This window comes from Anser cygnoides, chromosome 1 (assembly GCF_040182565.1).
Source record: "Anser cygnoides isolate HZ-2024a breed goose chromosome 1, Taihu_goose_T2T_genome, whole genome shotgun sequence".
Classification (NCBI taxonomy): domain Eukaryota; kingdom Metazoa; phylum Chordata; class Aves; order Anseriformes; family Anatidae; genus Anser; species Anser cygnoides.
The window spans coordinates 147,011,546-147,029,207 of record NC_089873.1 but is presented as its reverse complement, the minus strand read 5'-3'; the positions used below and the strand labels follow the sequence as shown (position 1 = coordinate 147,029,207).

Sequence of the window (17,662 nt, the reverse complement as noted above, 5' to 3'; positions counted from 1 at the left end):
AAAGAAGACTTCCCTGAAGTGTAAGATGTGCAGTGGCAAAACACAGACATAATAGCAATGCACAAGCTGGCTCTGCTCTGTCTTCTAAGGTTAATTAAAATTCTCATTGAAACATATCCCTGGTGTGATTGTAACATATCGGTCTGAGGATCTGTGCAAGACTGAAGTCTGATAGAAGTGACCTTGGCTCCGTGCCACTGCCTTTCACGACTAGCAGTTTCCTTCCTAACCAAAAAGCCCATGATGGCATGTCCCATTTTATACACTGAGCAACCTACAATGAAAGTTATTAATTAGTAAAATAGTTGTGATTTGCATTTAAGCCCCAGGCAGCAAATCTATGGCAATTTTTGAAATTAATAAAAAAAAATGAAGAAAAAAAAAAAAAACACAGAAAGAATCACTTCAGTGCTCTTTGAGAGATCTAAGCTGTCAAAGACCAATATAAGATTGAAAGGGATACAGTCCTGCCTTTCAGTACCAGCCCCAAAAAGCCAAATTCTGGGCAGGTTTGTACCATCCATTGCTTGGTAAAGAGAGGTGCTGTACTCTGCCTCCAGCATAGCTCAGCAATCAGCTGTATCAGCAGCTCCAAGGAGGATTATTCTCCCCTGCTGCTTTTTTTAAAAGCAGATTAGTTCAGACTTTCTTTCACTGTAATGAACCTTGTAAGGATCAAGCACGTTGCATTGATTTCCCGGATAAAATTGCGCGGTCAGTCAAAAGGCTAAGCAAACGGTGCCTCAGAGCCACCCTGCCCCAGCAGACCCACTGCCCCACAATCGCCCATTAGCCCCAGCAAGCGAAGGCAGCAGTTGTTAACCATAAAAGCCAAAATGTGATTCTAAGGTCACGTGTAGCTTTGCTTTCTATCAAATTCAGATGGATGGCAACCCACACGGAAACACGCGACAGAAGTGAAGTGCCACTCAATCAAAGTCAGAAAGCGATAGAACATTGATGGGGTTTTATTTGCTGTAGGGTATCTGCAGCAGTGGTTAGGGAAGCGACTTCTTAAAGCCTTCCCTGTTTATGGTAAAATAATAACAACTCAACTTCTGTGACAAATTGCACAACGGTATAAAATTACTCTCAAGTTCTCCCCCAAAGCATTTCCTTAGAGGTGCACCCCCTGTGGTAACGAGGTCTTGAAGGCATAAAAACCAGAGGCTGTCTTGCGGGATGTTCACAAAAGCTTGGTCAGGGTGCCAAGAAACCCTGCCTCTGCAACAGGAATCGTGCAGGTGCAGTAAGTCCCCACGCAGACCCTACTTCCCACCAAGAGGACTACCTGGAAATCAAACCGGACAAAACTCAAGATGACAAGAGCTGTCTGCTATGACGAAGCATAAGTCGAGTTGCAACGCGTGTCCCTAAAAACAAACGGGTAAAAAAGCAGAGGGTGGTGTCCCACCGCCTTGCTTCTTCGCTAAACTTGACAAATCATTGTGAAATAGCTGAACATCACTGCACTCCAAGCAACCTAGTAAAGATCTACCCTTCCAGAAATATTACGGAGCATATTTCACTTCAGCCTCCAAAATTGAATTTTACGGAACAATGTATGGCATTTGCCATCATTTCCTGTAGGCGAAACTTCAAAACACCAGCACAGGTCTAGTCATTTCTCTCAGGAAAAAAATAAAAGGAAATTAATTAATTGAAACATCCACCGTAGTGATATGACTTCGGGAGGAATCTCTGCGTTGACCTTTCCAAGTCAAAAGCCTGTACGCTAAAGTACGGCTCAAGCAGATCCCACGGAAGATATCAAAGATAATTCAATGTATCTACTATATATATCTGGCATTAGGGAGCAGATAAAGTTGACAGTGCTCAGAGTCTCCCTGCCCAAGTCTCCCAAAGGGGTCCGGTGGCCAACGTCACCCTACGGGCCGACACGACACGGCTCACGAGGAGGCACTGATCCCGGCCCCGCCGTCTCAATGCGACCCCGGGCATCGATTTTAAAAGCAGCTGGGTTTTTGCGGGCAGGTCTGAAGGACACAACCGCACGCCCCGCAGCGCTCTGCCCGTTCCCGCACCGCACCCCGGCACCGCACCGAGCCCCCCGGGCAGGGCAAAGCCGCCCCCCGACGGCCGCATCCCGCTGCACCCAGCGGGGCCGGACAGCACCGCCGGGACCCCGCGACACCCGGACCGGCTCCGCGGAGCCCCCCCGGTCCCCCCCCATCCCTCCGGGGGCTCCCGGCCGCCGGGGGACCGACGCCCGCGGTGCGCGGCGGCCGCCCCCGGGGCCATCCCCGACGGGACGGCCCGAGCCCGGGCGGGCACCGGGGGTCCCGCTGCCCGCTCCCCGCCCCCGGCACCCACCTTTCCCAGCAGGGCGCTGCGGCTGGCAGCCGCCAGCTCCCGCAGGCTGGCGGCGGCCGAGGCGGCGGCGGCGGCGACGGCGCTGGGGGCGGCGGCGGGCTGGGGGTACGCGGGGGCCGCGGCGTTGGGGCTGCCGCTGGCGCCCCCGGCGGCGCGGGGCCGCTGTCGGATGCCGTCCAGGAGGCGGACGAGGAGGATGTTGGCGGGCAGCTCGTCCACGCCGCAGCCCACCAGGATGCGGCACTCGGGGCAGCGCAGCTCGTGCCGGGAGCTGACGATGCTCTCCAGGCAGCGGCGGCAGAAGGTGTGCTGGCACGGCAGCACCTTGGCCGTGGTGTCCAGCCGCTCCAGGCACACGGAGCACTCCAGCAGGTCCAGCAGCGACGACTCGTCCATCGCCGCCTCCCCGCCCCGCCGCCGCCGCCGCCGCCGGCTCCCGCTCCGCCGCCGCTCCGCCGCCCCCTCGCCTCCGCCTCCGCCCCCGCCCCGCCGCCGCCTCCGCCTCCCCTCCGCGGGGCAGCGCCGGGCCCCGACGCCCCTAGGGCCGCCAGCACCGCCGCCGCCGCCGGGGGGGCCCCGGTGGAGGCGCTGCGAGAGCCATCGGGGCGCCGGGGGGGGGGGGGGGGGGGGGGGCGCGGCGAGACGGCGGCGGGGCTGCCCCCAAGCAGCGGCGGAGACCCCGGGGGGGGCGGCCCCGGTGGCGGCGCCCAGCACCGTGCGGAGCCGCGGCGATGCCGGCGGAGCGGAGCGGGAGGGGGGCGCCCGCCTGGCCGCCTCCCCCCCCCCCCCCCCGCCCCCCTGCCGGGGCTCGGTCCCCTCGGGGAAAGCTGGGGGCGGGGGGGGGGGTCCCCGAAGGCCGGCCCAGGAGCCCCGACGGGGTCCCCGGGGCGGGGGTCGGCGGGGCACGGCTGTCCGGGCCGGGCCACCCCCGCTCGGGGGCCGGGGCCGGGGCCGCGGGCGGACCCCGCCATCCCTGGCGGCGCGGCGCCCCCTGGTGGGGCCGGGTGAGCCCCGGTGCCCGGCGCAAGCCCCGGTGCTTCAGCGCATCCCGCTGGAACCGTGCCCCGCATCCCCGCACCGAGCCCCGCGGGGGGCTGCCGGGGCGGCGGGGTGTCGCTTGTCGCCCGCCCCGCTCCCCCTCCCCGTCCCCGTCCCAAAGGGGTGAAAGCGATCGTGTGCCCGCGTCCTGCTGGACCCCGGGTTTTGGAGTTTGTGCCCCCGCCGTCGTGTAGTAACAACACGAGGGTGTTACAAAATAAGGCGCTGCCGCTTGGATGTGCGGGGTGTGAACAGACCTCCTGCTCAGAAGCTGCGGGAGAAGCCCCGCTCTTCAGCCTTGCTTGTTCAAAGTATTTCTTTGGAAAGATCCCTATTTAATTAACATTTAACTAATGCGCGATGAAACGGCCCTGCTCAAGCCAGAAGCTACTGTTGAAGTAAGCGGGAGTCTTACCAAGGAGAATTTGCATTTGTAGTCCACCACCAGATCCCAGCTTTCCTGTGCCCATGGTGTAACACAGCACGTTTGCTTTTCACAACCTCTATTCCTGGGCTTACCGAAGCCCTCCTATTCCTCTCTCAGGTGACACCTTCAGAATTGAATTTCTGTGAGTTGTGTCAGGAGGGCTGCACGCGATCCTGTTGTCGGCTTTACGGCCCTACAAATAACTCCTGACATACACAGCAAGATGAGGGCCCTGTTGTGGTAAGGTTAATCTAGCCACCACACAGCAAAAATCACTAAATTTCAGTATGAGAAAAGCCTTGAATCTCTTGTCTTGCTGAAGGCTAGAAGGAGCAAGTGTAAAGCTGAAGGCAAGCTCTTGATACGGTCAGGTCATTACTGAGTAACGTCCAGTAATCTAACCCACGTCCTTGTGGAGAGAAAATCCAAACTCACCAGTTTTAAACTCTAAATAATACTGATGCTTAGAGGCATGTGAAATACAGTATCAAGGTCTTGGGCTTTCTCCAGAGTAGTACTGTTAATTTAAGGAAAGAGGTAACGGAGAACCTTAAGGATAAAAGGCTTCGTCAAGGAGAGGGAAGTGCTGGTAAATCTGTAATGAGAAGCATTTCGGCATCTCAGGTTCCTCCTTTCAGAAGTGAAGAGTTTGCCTTATCACTGTCAAAACATATAAGCAGAAAGCACTCTCTTCACATCAGTGTAAACCCAGAGGACCCGCCGTGACTAGACAGGCGCTGCCCATCCATCCTTGCTTCTGGTCACGCAGGGCTTGCAGCCAAACCGACCTGTCACCAAGCCTCCCAGAGTTTCCCAGTTGCATATCCCCAAACCAGGGAAAATACCTGGGAGAACCAGCACCCAAAGATGACGAGAGGCTCCCTTGACACCGGTGCAGCTTAAAAAAGGTGCAGATGTGCAAAACGTTTATTATTCAATAGAAGAAATCACTGACACACTTACGACGAGCCTCTGCTGCAATCCACCTGGAACAGGAGAGGGTTGCCGTCGTGGAGAAGCAGAAGCTAAACCTGAGGCAATGTTATGGAGAGCCACTGCGAGGGGAAGGAGGTGCGGGAGCTCCCTCCTGGAGGGCTGCCTCACTGCGGGACACAGGGGAGGGTGGAGGACATGGGGAGCCCAAGAGGGATGGGGAGAAAAGGAGGTGAGTGAAAAAGAGGGAAAAGGAAGGGAGGAAAGGATTAAAAGAAGGAAAGATTTGTCAAGAAATTACATGAGGGACTAGAGATGCGTAAAAGTGCACTTCTGTGGAGAGGAGGGAGGGACTTACCAGTTGGGCTCCAACTAGAAAAAACGCCTCCTGAGTGTTTGCATCACCTCTGATATCAAGAGAAGCATTTTCACACTTAAAAATTTAGCACATATTTATACGCTCTGTGCCTCAGCCTAAATGAGAGTTAGGCAAGGCCTGATGGAAATGAAAGGAAAAGAATTATCACATACACTTCATCTGTTTGCCAAAGAGACCATGGGAAATATTACATTAAATATTAAGTAACGAAATACTCTGATTGTTAAGAATTTTGGAAATATAGAAAAAAAGATGAAACCTTCAGAAGCCTGGGATAAAACACATAAAATGAATGGAAAGAGATACAGAAGATGTAACAAGTTTTGGTTTACTTTAAAGAAACGTAGTTTTTATTAATTTCCTGTCTCAGCTGCCAAAACATCTAGCTTCAGATTATAACTGTAAAGTGATTATTTGTGAACTCATTAAGTAATGTGATTAGCACGGTTCTTAAGCAGAGGTGTTGCTTTACACACAGTGATGGAGTAGCCCATTTTGCCATGCATTCCTTGGTTCGAGTATTTGAGGAGACAGCTGGAAAACAATTCCTGTTTCAGGCTTTGAAAGAGACCTCACTCCCATGGTGGACAAAAAAAAAATCCTTCTTGATGCATTAATTTTGAAGAGAACCTGCAGACAAGAAGAGACTCAAAGAGGTAAAATGCTCTTACAGGAGAGCAAAGGCTATCAAAGCATTCCAAAGTATTGATTTGTTGTCCTTAATTATAACAATTTTACAATTGACTGAGAGATTTTGCTGTCTGTGGCTGTATCTAAGTTGATTTCAAAGGCATTTTCTGGTGGCAGTGTGTGGATGTTACACCTTCAGCTTTGCCTTCATGCATTTACATGCTAGTATTGAAAATGGCTAACTTTTTACCAGTCTTCCACTAAATGTGATTTGATTATACAGAAATTATTCTCAATTCTCGTTTGTATTCTTGATCTGTTTGTAAGGGTGTACAGCACAAAAACTATTCAGTTTACACAGCTTGGGAACACTTGCCTACTAAATAACAAGCAATGGGTAGCTCTTGTTTGTATGATTCTTCAAAAACCTGTAAGGCATTATAGGAATGCTAGGCACTGTTATTATTTCAGAATGAGTCAATGTAATTAAACTTGTGGTAGAAGGCACAGCAGTCCACTTTCACTATTACATTTTCTCTCAATGTCTAAATGATCGTTCGGTTATGCTTACATTATTTGAGCTATTTACATTTAGAGTCAAAAAAAAGGTGTTCTTGGATATTTGAACTGAATAATATTAACACTCAAAGGAGGGAAGGCTGGGAGCTGTCAATTCTGTCCTTTTTTCCTGGTTTGGATTTAAATAATGTGGTGTAGGTAGCAAAAATTACCAAACTGATTTCAGGCCACGGTAACATTTCTGCAAAATGGACAAGTTTGATGATGGGATCTTCTGTCTGTTCCTTTGGCTGGAGATGAGATTTTTGATCTAGATCTATCTATCTACATGTACGTTCCCTTCCATTGTAGAAGCCTTGCACACGCGTGGAGTAAGTTCTCTGTCGTCTGTCAAAAGGGAGATGGAACAGAATCAGTGGCTGAAAATCCTTATTGAAACTATAGCAGGACCACTGCCCTCAAAGTATGTAGGCTGTGATGATACCTGCCCTGGCAACACACGTGTGACCGTCTACCCAGCGTCATTCTGGGACATGTATTTGAGATCCCCCATATAAGACAATTATAGAAAATCCATTTAGGCAGACTCTGGATTCTTTTTCAGTGCCAACTTAAATGACCACTGGAGGAGGAGATGTTCTTTACATTTCGCCTGACGCTATTTTAACACCGAATACAGATCTGTGCTTGCTTTGTGTTTAACAACAACACTGAAACAAGGAAGGAAAGAAGGACATCCATATACCTCCACTGTGTCCTTACGGGTATGTTCATCATGTCGGCCTCAGGTCAGAAAAACATGTGCCTAACGGCACAGCTGAATGGCAGCAGATGTTTAGGTAGCCCTACATCAGCCCTGCCTCATCTTCCCCGACAGCCCTGGCTGGATGTCCTGCCCCTTCCGTTGCACCTCGCCAATGCATTCAACATATCTTCATGAAAAAACAACTCTGAAATGAAAAAAATCCAAAGAATTTTGACCATAAAAATGACAGATCAATGTTAAAAACTCCATACATTCTGCATGATATTGTGGTTTTGATTCAATAAACTTGGGAATTAAAATGGTTCTTCCACCAAAAAATATACTGTGCCCACTGCCAGCTTTGGTACACCAGCCTATCAAACCACCGTGGTTTTGATGCAATTTTTATCACATTCTGTGTAGATTGGGTATTTTAAAGATGTGGATGCTGGCAGGCCAGATGTCACCTTTTGTACAGTTTTCCCTGCATGTCCTGCCCTCCTGATAAAGCACCACATCTCCAACGTGGTTATACAACACCCATTCATTTTACATGGGTTTCAAGGTGCATTTTGGACTTTTATAAAATTAAAACTTCAGCTTCTAACTATAACTTTTTCTTTTTTTTAAGCTGAAAAAAAGCTTCAAACATTTATGAGATTAACTTCTGTGCAGTAAATTATGAATAAATTATGCAAGTAGAAATCAGCCTGACGGTATCAAAGGCTGAAGAGGAATATTATTCTAGACCCGAATAACTTTTTCAGGTCACAAGGACAGTGACACCTGTTAGGCCTTTGCCCTGTCTAGGAATCAGTTACAGATCTGTAAACTGATAAAAAATACATTCTATTTCTTCTCTCTTCTTCATGGATCATAAATTTCATTAAATTGCCTTCACTTAGACACTCGTATTTTTCTTAAAAATGGAAAGATACTTCTGTCAGTGATGAATTCATTTAGCCCATTCATCAAGATATTTTTCCAGCTCATTGGTTTCTTTGTGTTATTCCCTTACACTAATACTTCCCACCAACTCACATGTAAAATTAACAGGATCTTGGAGGATATCTGACTAAGTACCTTCTTGGGATACTTAGTGAGACTACCAATACACTGCAGCAGCAGGGTGAAGGCATCTCAGTTGGCAAAGCTGGATGTCGTGCCGTCACAGCAAGACCACCTAGACAGCAGAGGCCAGGTATGGCATCAAGTTATTCCTCTGTTATGATTTTTGTTGTCACAACTGGGAGAAGGTAGATTACTCCATCACTGTCCTACCACTAACGAAGTGCCAGGCCAGATGCTCTACAGAATTCCACAGCAGGGAATAGGAAGAGATTGCCATGGTTAATCTATATATTCCCAATTATTTTTTTTTTTTTTTTTTTTTTTTTAGAGTTTAGAATTAGTTGTTTAATCTTCTTGCGCTGCAGTTGTTTTTAAAGGCCCAGATTAAAGTCGCTAGTAACTTAAACTCAACATCCTGATTTCTCAGATTTGCAGGCCCTCACATTTCAGTTGGGGATGATTAATATTTCCAGTTTCCATCAGGGTTTCTCAGCTACTCAGCATGCAGCAGCCAGCCAAGGAAGTTGGCTTGCCCAGAGCCCTGTTTTTCCTGGAGGCCCCTCCTGCATGTACCTGGCCAACGCTGTAGAGCACAGCAGCTCTGCTCGTGTTCACGAAGCAGTGCAGGTGCCCCGGTGGTGGTTCCCACGTGTGGCAAGACAAAAACTCCAGGCTGCCCATCACCAGAAGGGCTGGGTGCTGCTGTTCTGAATGGTTAAATTATTAGAGCTTTCCTCAGACTTCAACCAGCACAACCAGCCCACAGAAGCTGCTACTGCACTGAAAATTAATCGATGCATCATCAAATTAACAAGCCATCTGCAGCTAAATTATGAATTGGAAGAATACTACGGACTACAAAATCTTTCATTTCTGTATCATGCTTTTGACCTAACAAATGTGGTTTTTTTGAAAGGAGAATTAACTTTTATTTTCTTTCATGTGGTTCAGGAATTACTTTGACTTCTATTTGTAAAAGTTGGGAAGAATAATGATTAATTACCATGCATAAGAGAAAACACGTGCTCTTTCAATCAGCATTGACTTATTTAAATCAAAGAAGGAAAACAGCAACCAACAATGCTGCCAAAATAAATGTTTAATGGAGCACAAGGCTGTAATTTTCTCTATAATGAGGCGTACCATCTCTAGGAACAAAACGGGTACCATCTCTGCAGATAGGCATGTACTTAGAAACATAAAGATGCAATACACAGATAAGTCTTTCGAGCTACAGACAATACAGGCAGGGAATAACTCAATAGACTGTATTAATATTCAAACAAGCAGCTGTCAACACTTCATCCCAGAACAAGCTGAAGCTCCTTACATAGCTTTTACTATCGTAATAGTTGGGTTCACTGGCAGTGGATTGGAAAACATGCAATACTAATGAACCCTCCTGCTTCTCCTGGCCCATCATTTAATCCTTCCTAAAGTGAAAAACATTCACTATGTATGCAATACCACGCTCCCAAGAGGCTTCAGGTTCAAAAGAGATATTTCAATTTTGTTTCTTAGCAACATACATCCAATAAAAGTGAAACGCTATACAAACTGTAATGTTTGTGTTGTTTTAATCTATAATGCAGTACTTTGCCATTGCTAAAGAGGTGTGCCACTACAGCAGCTTTACAGTGTCTCTTATAATTAGACATATGCATTTTTGTTTTCCTATGCTAGATTACCTGCTGCAGAATATGTTTTTGAAGACACTGTAATATTTTCATAAACAATAAATAAAGGGACAAGTTCTGTTCTGATAAGGGCACACTTGCCAGGATTACCGTGTGGCCTGTTACATAGGAAGAGATCTTCTGATGTTTGATTCATGGGCAGCTTTTGGGCATCTTGCAAGGACTTAATTCCTAGAATGAGTATCTGCCAGCCTCCAATCCAGGGCTAAAAGGATTTGTACAGTACTTATTTCTTGGAGGAATAGTAGGCATGGCTCAGTATTTTCTGAGCCCCCCAACTGACTGACTTGATGTATACAAAAACAGTTTTGTGTTTACTTGACTTTAATGTCAAGCCGAGGAAGAGGAGGAGCCAGACAGGTCCCCAAAGGCACCTAGAGAAACATGCCCTACAGAGTAACTTGCAAAATTTCACTCACCACAGCTATGGCTCTTTCCCTCGGTCATTTGGCATAATTACTTACACAATGCCTACAAAGAGGAGTGGGAGAGATGTGGTATTTATCTTCTTCCTCTCTTTTTATCCTTCTCCTGTATATGTTTGTCTTTAAAATTCAGAAATTGCTCATCTCTAGAAAAACTCTGCAGTACTCGTGTTCTCTAAGTGCCTGGTAATAACAGCTCCAGAGCACGAATGCTGCTTTTTCAGTAGACAAGTGTTAGAAAGGTGGAAATGACAACATTTACTATACAAAAATGTGCTGCCTTTTTATTTAATGCAGCACCAGAGAGAGAATGAAATGGGTTATATGGTGCCACATCTTCCAACAGCTTGGGAATACCTGAGACCACAGTACCTCCAGTTCACACTACAACTTACCTTACCAAGGAACCTTCTGCTCCCAGTCCTCTCTGATTTTATACTTCATTTTTCCTGTGTTAGGCACTTAACAGATGAACTGGTGTTTCCCAGCAATGTGAGCTGAAAAAGCAGTCTGAAATATTCAAAGAAAACTGATTTATGGGGAGGCACATAAGTATCTAGCACCCTTGATGTAACTTCTGAGTTCTTTAACATTGAAGACAGCTGAAGAAAACAGTACCACGCAGAAACACCAGGTGGAACTAGGAGAAGAGGGAAGAAGAAAAGAAAAGGAAGATCCTCTTTCGTTTGCCAAGTTTTCTGAAGAAATACCTTTTCCAAATGCAGTCTTGGCAGAAAATGACTTATTTACTTATATTTCACTAATTATCAGCTTCTCTGGATTCATACAAAATTAACGGGCTGATTGGCTCTTTAAAGGAAAGAAGCAAACAATCTATTCAGAAATAATCAATATGATAACTCAGCCTAATATGATAACCCAGCTCGACACCTCCCTTTTCAGGCAAAAAGCTAGTGGCAAGGCATAAACGTTCCTCATACTGTGCTCTAATTACCTTATTTTTTAGAAGAGCTGAACACTTTGTAGCTTTTGCTGAGGTCAACTGAAACTGGTGGCTGCTGCCTGCCTTTGTGAAGGAGGTTATACATGTCAACAAGCCCCCTCAAAATAGCAGAGGAAATGAATCACATGGTGAAAGGCCACAGTTTCTCTCTCGGAAATAGTTAATTCAGTCGCCTGTATCTTAATAACATGAAAGAAGGTTTTTCCCTAGCAGACACCGTTGCAATGCAAGTCCCCGTGGATCAATAGTTACCCCCCTATTTCGCACTTAAGCCCTGAATAGGAAATCACCCTCAGCCATAGCGAGATGCTGCCTACGCATTTTGCAGAGGGCAAGAAGCTAAAGACAACGCTGAAGGGAAGTTTCTGAGCAGTCCCCACTTCTTACCTCATGAAGAGATATCAGAAGAGGAGGTGCTTGATGGTGGCAGCTCCAAACCTTCTCCCTCCTCAGTAAATAGGAGTGCTGCGCATCTGTCGGTATGGAGAGAAATCCCATTAGGAAGTACTTCAGATCTGGTAGCATTAGCTTTGGCTTCTACGGGAAACACACCTGCCAGATCCTGAGAGCTGTGGGATTCAGCAAAAAGGCTGATGAAATCTGCCACTGCTGTTCAAGTGTCCTTGTGCTTATTTTTATAAATTTATATGAGTTTTAATACGCATTTAGATATCACTGTTAACCTTCAAGAGACTCCCCAAGTTAAAGTGTTAAAATTTCTTGCATTATGCTGATGAAAACATTGACAGCAAAACCTCTAAAATTCTGTTTCTGTTTAATCAGAAATATTTGAAACAGAAATTATGTATAAAATATATTGTCTGTAACACCGTAATAAGTCAAGTGTTCTGTGCCCACCATTCGAGGTGATTTTCTTACCTATGATGTTTACATGGAGGCTTTCACAATTTCTGGGTAGAGCAGAGTGATCACTGGCCCTGGGTTTTCTGTGTGCGTATCCCCTTCACAAATCAGCATTCACTCCTCATACGCTTCTCTGGGATTTACCTTCCTCATGAGCATTACAATCAGAGCACTTATTTGCTAGTTCACTTACAGAAAGAAAACACAAAAAGGTCTTGAATGCAATCAAAGCACATTTTCTTTGATTTGCAGAAATATTCGCTATGCACACAGCTATTTACCAGAAAAAAAGAAAAAAAAAAAGTGTTTCTTTCAACCACGTTAATTTTTCCTATTTTTATTTCCCACTGAGAAGCCAGATTATAATAGTTTATAACTGGAAGGCCAGTTCACATTGCCTTACCCCTTCTGTAATAATTCACCCTTGTGCAAAAAACATTAATGGGGAGCAGCAGAGCAGCATTTATACCTCATTTGCAGACCATATACTATACTGTCCTGAGTGCTGCGGATTAGGTTTTCCACCCCATAATTTAAAACTGAACGTAATCAATAAAATTACAGACTCTGTAACACTGCAGACCACATTTGCATGTTGTTGGTGCTACTGTGTGTTGTAAAAACCTGCACAAGCAGGAAATGCTGGTGTAAGAAGTCAATAAATGTGAGAGAGGATCTTCTTTCCCTCAACAAAGGCATATCATAAACTGTTTGCTCCGAAATTCAAGCTGGGAACTCACCTCTACTGAATGAATGTAGAATGTGATTGGGGTATTTATTGCCTAACAGTGATTTACAGTAAGTATGCAAGTAGCAGCAATTAATAAATATGACTAAAAAATGATATGTTTTGGTCAGAAGTCAGGTTGCTATTCAGGAATCACACCGTCCCGTGTTTTTTTTTACCAAGTCACACAACAAAAATGTGCAAAGGCAGTGTAATGTGGACCTTTGTGTCAGTGGGGCTGTAATGGCTTAATTGATTTATAATGAGTCAAGCTGCCTGTTTATGCAAATGGATTAGCCAAGTCCTGTGATATTAACATCGTGTGCCAAACTGCTAAAAATATTTCTGACAAAATGAGCTGGAAAAAGTGATAGAGCTTTACTGCTTCCTGCTTTTACTTTGACTTCAGTATGTTCACAAATATTAATAACATGCTAAAATGCAGCACTTGGGGTATAAAGTGTCCCCCCAGCTTCATAACAGACAGGAGGACAGTTTCCCATCAAAGACTGCGACTCTTCAAGATGTGCTGCCCAGATACGTGTATAATAAGGTGCTGATGATCTCCAGGTGTATGAGGGAAGATGCAGAAGGGGCGACCACATCCTTCGTCACTGCAGAGACAGGATGCTGGAGGCAGTGGGCAAAACAGAGCTCAGGAGCTGCTGGCTTTTGAAGCACTGACAAAAAGGAGACGTTTCAAGCACTCAGCTATTCTAGCCTTGTTTGTGCTCACACAGAGATCACTATATATCTGTAAAGTGTTGGCTGGGCACACCAGCAAGGCATTTTCCCAGCTGTGGAGAAGCACTGAATAGCAGCATGTGCTGATGCATCAGTACCTTGAAAGTGCCTGAGATACAAACCTGTGCTGTCAGCTCCTGTCCGTGGGGTCAGGTCCCTTTTGGTGGACTCTGGCAAAGCAGTCTCCACATATCTTGGGGTAAAAAAAATAAAAATAAAAGAATAAAAAAGATATGGAGAGTTGAACTCTTTCCTGGCAAAGGAAAAACGAGGTCTAGCACCTCCAGGCACATTATATGAGCAGTGGGGCTCAGTTTGGCTTTTTCTATTTTTTTATTACAGATTGATGAAGGAAGCATCTCTGCTTCCACAGGAACATAAAGTAGTACTTTTGCTTTTAAACTACCTCGTGTGGTAAAAATGCAACAGAGAAAAAGTTCTAAGAATGGATGCCAAGAAGAAGTAAAGAGAGCTGAGGCCAGTGGTGATTCAATCTGCTTTGGCTAAATGAACAGCTTAAGCATCACTGCCTAACCCTCTTTCCGAGGCATATCCCTGCCAAAGATGCCGTGGACACCTATGGTAGTGCAACCAGTTCCCATAATAAAGGAAGAGAGGGATATTTTGCAACATGTGCTCAGCAACTTGAATAAATGCCCAGCTATGGAGGAGAGGGCCCACAGCTCGGTGTGCGTGGTGTCTCTGAGCAGCTGGTACCCTGCCTGGTGCTGGCAGAAGCAGCTGCCTGGCTCCCAGACAGGCCTCCCCCGCAACACACACGCACGTCTGTGCCTGCTGTCAGCTCATTCTCCATCACCCTCCTAAGCACCCCCAACCCTTCAGACTAGCTGTGTGCCCTCCTCTGCCATCACCCTCCGGGGGAAGACCCCAAGGGCCTGCTCCAAAACAAACTACCATAGCTGTCCTATGGCTTCATCTTCTCCATACACACCGACCCACAGGCTGCTCTGGAGAAACCATCTGCAAGGAGAAACTGATAGAACAGAGGTCTCTCCACCTAGGTGGGTCTACAGAGCCACGTGAAGAGATTTGAGTACCAGTGGCTGGCAGAAAAGCACTTTATCAGTGCTTATCTCTGTGTTTTCATAATATCCAATGAAGCGGCACATAAAGATAACAATGTAATAGACCTTCTGAAAAAGACATTATATACTCACCCTCTTTTTTCTTTTAACAGAACGAGTTGCATTGTGCCTCAGAAAACAAGTAGGAGGCTTTTGCAGGCTTGCAAGAGGTGTCTGTGGCTTGCTGAAAGGAGCTCTCAGAGATCAACCAGGTTTTAGGGTAAACCACACTGTAGAAAAAGAGAAGTGAACCTTTTGAAAACTTTGCATAAAAAGGAACTGCTATCACAGGGAGAGACCGAAGCAGCTTTATTATCTGACTCCTCAAAGAAACACTTGCCAAGGTTTTTAAATGGCAGACAACAGGAGAGGAGCATCTGCCGGGGAGGAGATGAGCCCAACCCAGCCCAGGTGGGATCTCTTTCCACAGCCCAAATGAAAAAGGCAGGGACATGGTTAGAGACAACGCTTTGTCAAAGGCAGTTTTTCATTTGTAAGCCTCGATACAAAGAATGGGGTGGATGGGGAAGCATAAGCCCAGTGGCACCACATCCCAGTACAATGCCCAATGCAAAAAACCAGTGCAAAAACCAGCAGGCGACTGAGCTATTGCATGTCTTAGCTACACCTGGGCTGCAGGGGCTGGTGGCCCAGAGGAAGGGGAAATGAGCGCATTTGTCAGCACACCACAGAGCTCTACACAGACAGCCCCAACCCTTCCCTGCTGGCACTCCCGATACAGTGAGGACTCAAGGGCTCAAAGTCTCCTTTCAGGCTAGGTTGGGGAAATACCCACCAGGAGTGACATAAGTACAGGTCATCTCACCTCGAGATGCACTAGGTCACCCCCCAGGGCCTACTTTGGCCTTTTTTTCTGTGGCTTCTGGGTTAATACACAGCTAAATAATGAAATAGTAGAATTCGGTTAACATAGTTTATAGCATCCACAGCTCTGTGGAGACCACAAGGGAAGTAGATGGAGGTTTTACAAAGAATTATTTCCTAGAGAAATACTAAGGAAACGGGTGGTTTTGCACTGTTAGAGAAAAAGGCAAATGGAAACAAGAGGACAATGTTCTGCCATTGCACTGCATTCCTGAAAGGAAGGTGTGGGGAGCTGGGGGTCGGCCTCTTCTCACAGGTAACCAGTGATAGGACTAGAGGGAATGGCCTCAAGTTGCACTGGGGAGGTTCAGGTTGGAAATGAGGAGACATTTCTTCTCAGAAAGAGCAGTCAGGCACTGGGACGGGTTTGCCCAGGGAGGTGGTGGAGTCACCATCCCTGGGGGTGTTCAAGGAAAGGTTGGACGTGGTGCTTGGGGACATGGTTTAGTGGGTGACATTGGTGGTAGGGGGATGGTTGGACCAGATGATCTTGGAGGTCTTTTCCAACCTTAATGATTCTGTGATTCTGTGATTTAAGAGACCTGTTTTCCACGTGAGTAAATGAAAGGAATTGGTTTGTGGTCAGACTGGAGAGTAACCCCCTGCAGAACAGGCAGTGCAACAACACTAGCAACTACTGGATGAAAAACAAGAGCACACCTGAATTTGGCAAAGGCATCTCCAAGACCCACATCTTAGGGCTAGACCAATGCATGCACACTGCAAAAGCTGTGGGAGGAACTGATCAGCTGTAAAAATATCCCTGGACTGTCAAAGCCACTGCCAGGAAGCCCGATGGCTGGATGTGTTTCTCTCAATTTTCTGAGCTGCAAGGTGGGTTTGCGAAGAGGGATTGAGCCTGCCAGGCTGGGTACGTCCCAATCCGGATGGCACTGGAGCAAGCAGAGTCTGAGTGGGGCTGTGCATGGGCAGCGGCTGGGTGTCTCCTCAGCCACCAGGCACCTCCAGGGCTGCTCAGAGCACGGCCGGGTACTGCCAGGGGCTCGTGGGGACATCCTGCAGTTCTTTGGCACTTTCACAGCTGGAGGTGGTTTGAGGAACACCTCTAATGCATTGAGGAGGCTCAAAGGGATAGAAAAAATACGCTTTTGTGAGTTTGTGTTTTCTCCAAAGTCCAGTAACTACAGAACATCTTAGACAGTTTCTAGCCGTGTCATGTTGTCACTTAAGATTCATCAACGCCTCTTGTCCTGTTGCATAAAAGCACAACTGTGTTTTGATGGGGAATTATGGCTTTTGTGGTATCCAGTTGATAGAGACAGGACTGTCTTTTTCACATTTGAAAAGCGTGGGGACAAAAAGACTTCACAGCACCAGCAAATGCTACTTGCTTTGGGTGTCGTTTTGAGTCAGGGGAGTTACATTCCAGAGGTACCTTTTCTGGGAAAAGAGCCTCTCTCTAATAGATGGTATGGTGCTGGTGAAAACAGTGAGGCTGAACACAGGCCTTTTCCCTTGGGTAGCAACCTGGCAGCACTGAGTCAGAGTGACATTTTTTACAGGCTCTCAGACAAAATTTATGGAAATTGCTCTGGAAGTCACAAACCCCTAAGCTGTCAATGCCCAGAGGACCTGGGACACGGACACAGCCTATTCCTGAAGACCAGTTCAGGCTTTCCTACAATGCCAGCAAATCAGTGCTTCATGTCAGCAGTGCATGCTTTCTAAAGTAGCTGAAGACCAGCACACAAACAAGCTGATGGAAAAGGGAACCAAATGAATTGGGAGCCCAGCACCCTATACTAATATTAGTTCTTGATCTACACCCCTGACTCCAAGAATGTTTTCATCCGCTTGTCTCTCACATTTATGCAGGTGAAGGCAGTAGAGCACAGGGCTGGAAGGGAATTTCTGGGTTACATCCATTAACTGTGACACAGGCTTTGTTCAAAGGGACATTTCCCATGCCCTCTACACACAAATGTCCCTCTATAAACATGAGACCTGTAGGAAAAGACCAATAACATTGCCTCTAATGCAGCAGAGGAAAAAAAAAAAAAAAAAAAAGGAAAAACTGTCATCAATACAGCAAAAGTTGTTGATTACTGCTAGTCTGGACCCCAAGCCTACGTGGGGGCATGTTAGGTGTGCATATCTGGGGCACATCTGCATGCTTGGCCTTCTCCAGGGAATCCCATTCACACAGTCCATGGGGTGTACAGTGATCAGGGACT

At 46.7% G+C, this 17,662-nt stretch overlaps 1 protein-coding gene and 1 long non-coding RNA gene across 4 annotated transcripts in view; both read right to left on the bottom strand.

The window, feature by feature from the left end:
• SH3RF3 (SH3 domain containing ring finger 3) overlaps positions 1 to 2,808 on the bottom strand; it is a 238,815-nt gene extending 236,007 nt beyond the window's left edge. The window contains exon 1 of the mRNA XM_066985177.1: positions 2,335 to 2,808. Within this exon, the coding sequence (XP_066841278.1) occupies positions 2,335 to 2,730 (396 nt within the window). The 5' untranslated portion in view covers positions 2,731 to 2,808. The remainder of the gene's footprint in view (positions 1 to 2,334) is intronic.
• A 2,792-nt stretch (positions 2,809 to 5,600) lies between these two features.
• LOC106048950 (uncharacterized) lies at positions 5,601 to 16,851 on the bottom strand. 3 transcript variants are annotated; one of them, XR_007168638.2, is made up of 8 exons: positions 14,676 to 16,851; positions 13,620 to 13,690; positions 12,042 to 12,214; positions 11,550 to 11,635; positions 10,594 to 10,708; positions 7,006 to 7,210; positions 6,473 to 6,647; positions 5,601 to 5,741 (listed from the first exon to the last, which is right to left on the bottom strand). It is a non-coding gene; the product is annotated as an uncharacterized lncRNA (long non-coding RNA). The 3 variants fall into 3 exon arrangements; XR_007168637.2 differs by lacking the exon at positions 5,601 to 5,741 and having other exon boundaries at positions 6,391 to 6,647; positions 10,594 to 10,838; XR_001214338.3 differs by lacking the exon at positions 5,601 to 5,741 and having other exon boundaries at positions 6,391 to 6,647.
• Positions 16,852 to 17,662: the final 811 nt, after the last annotated feature.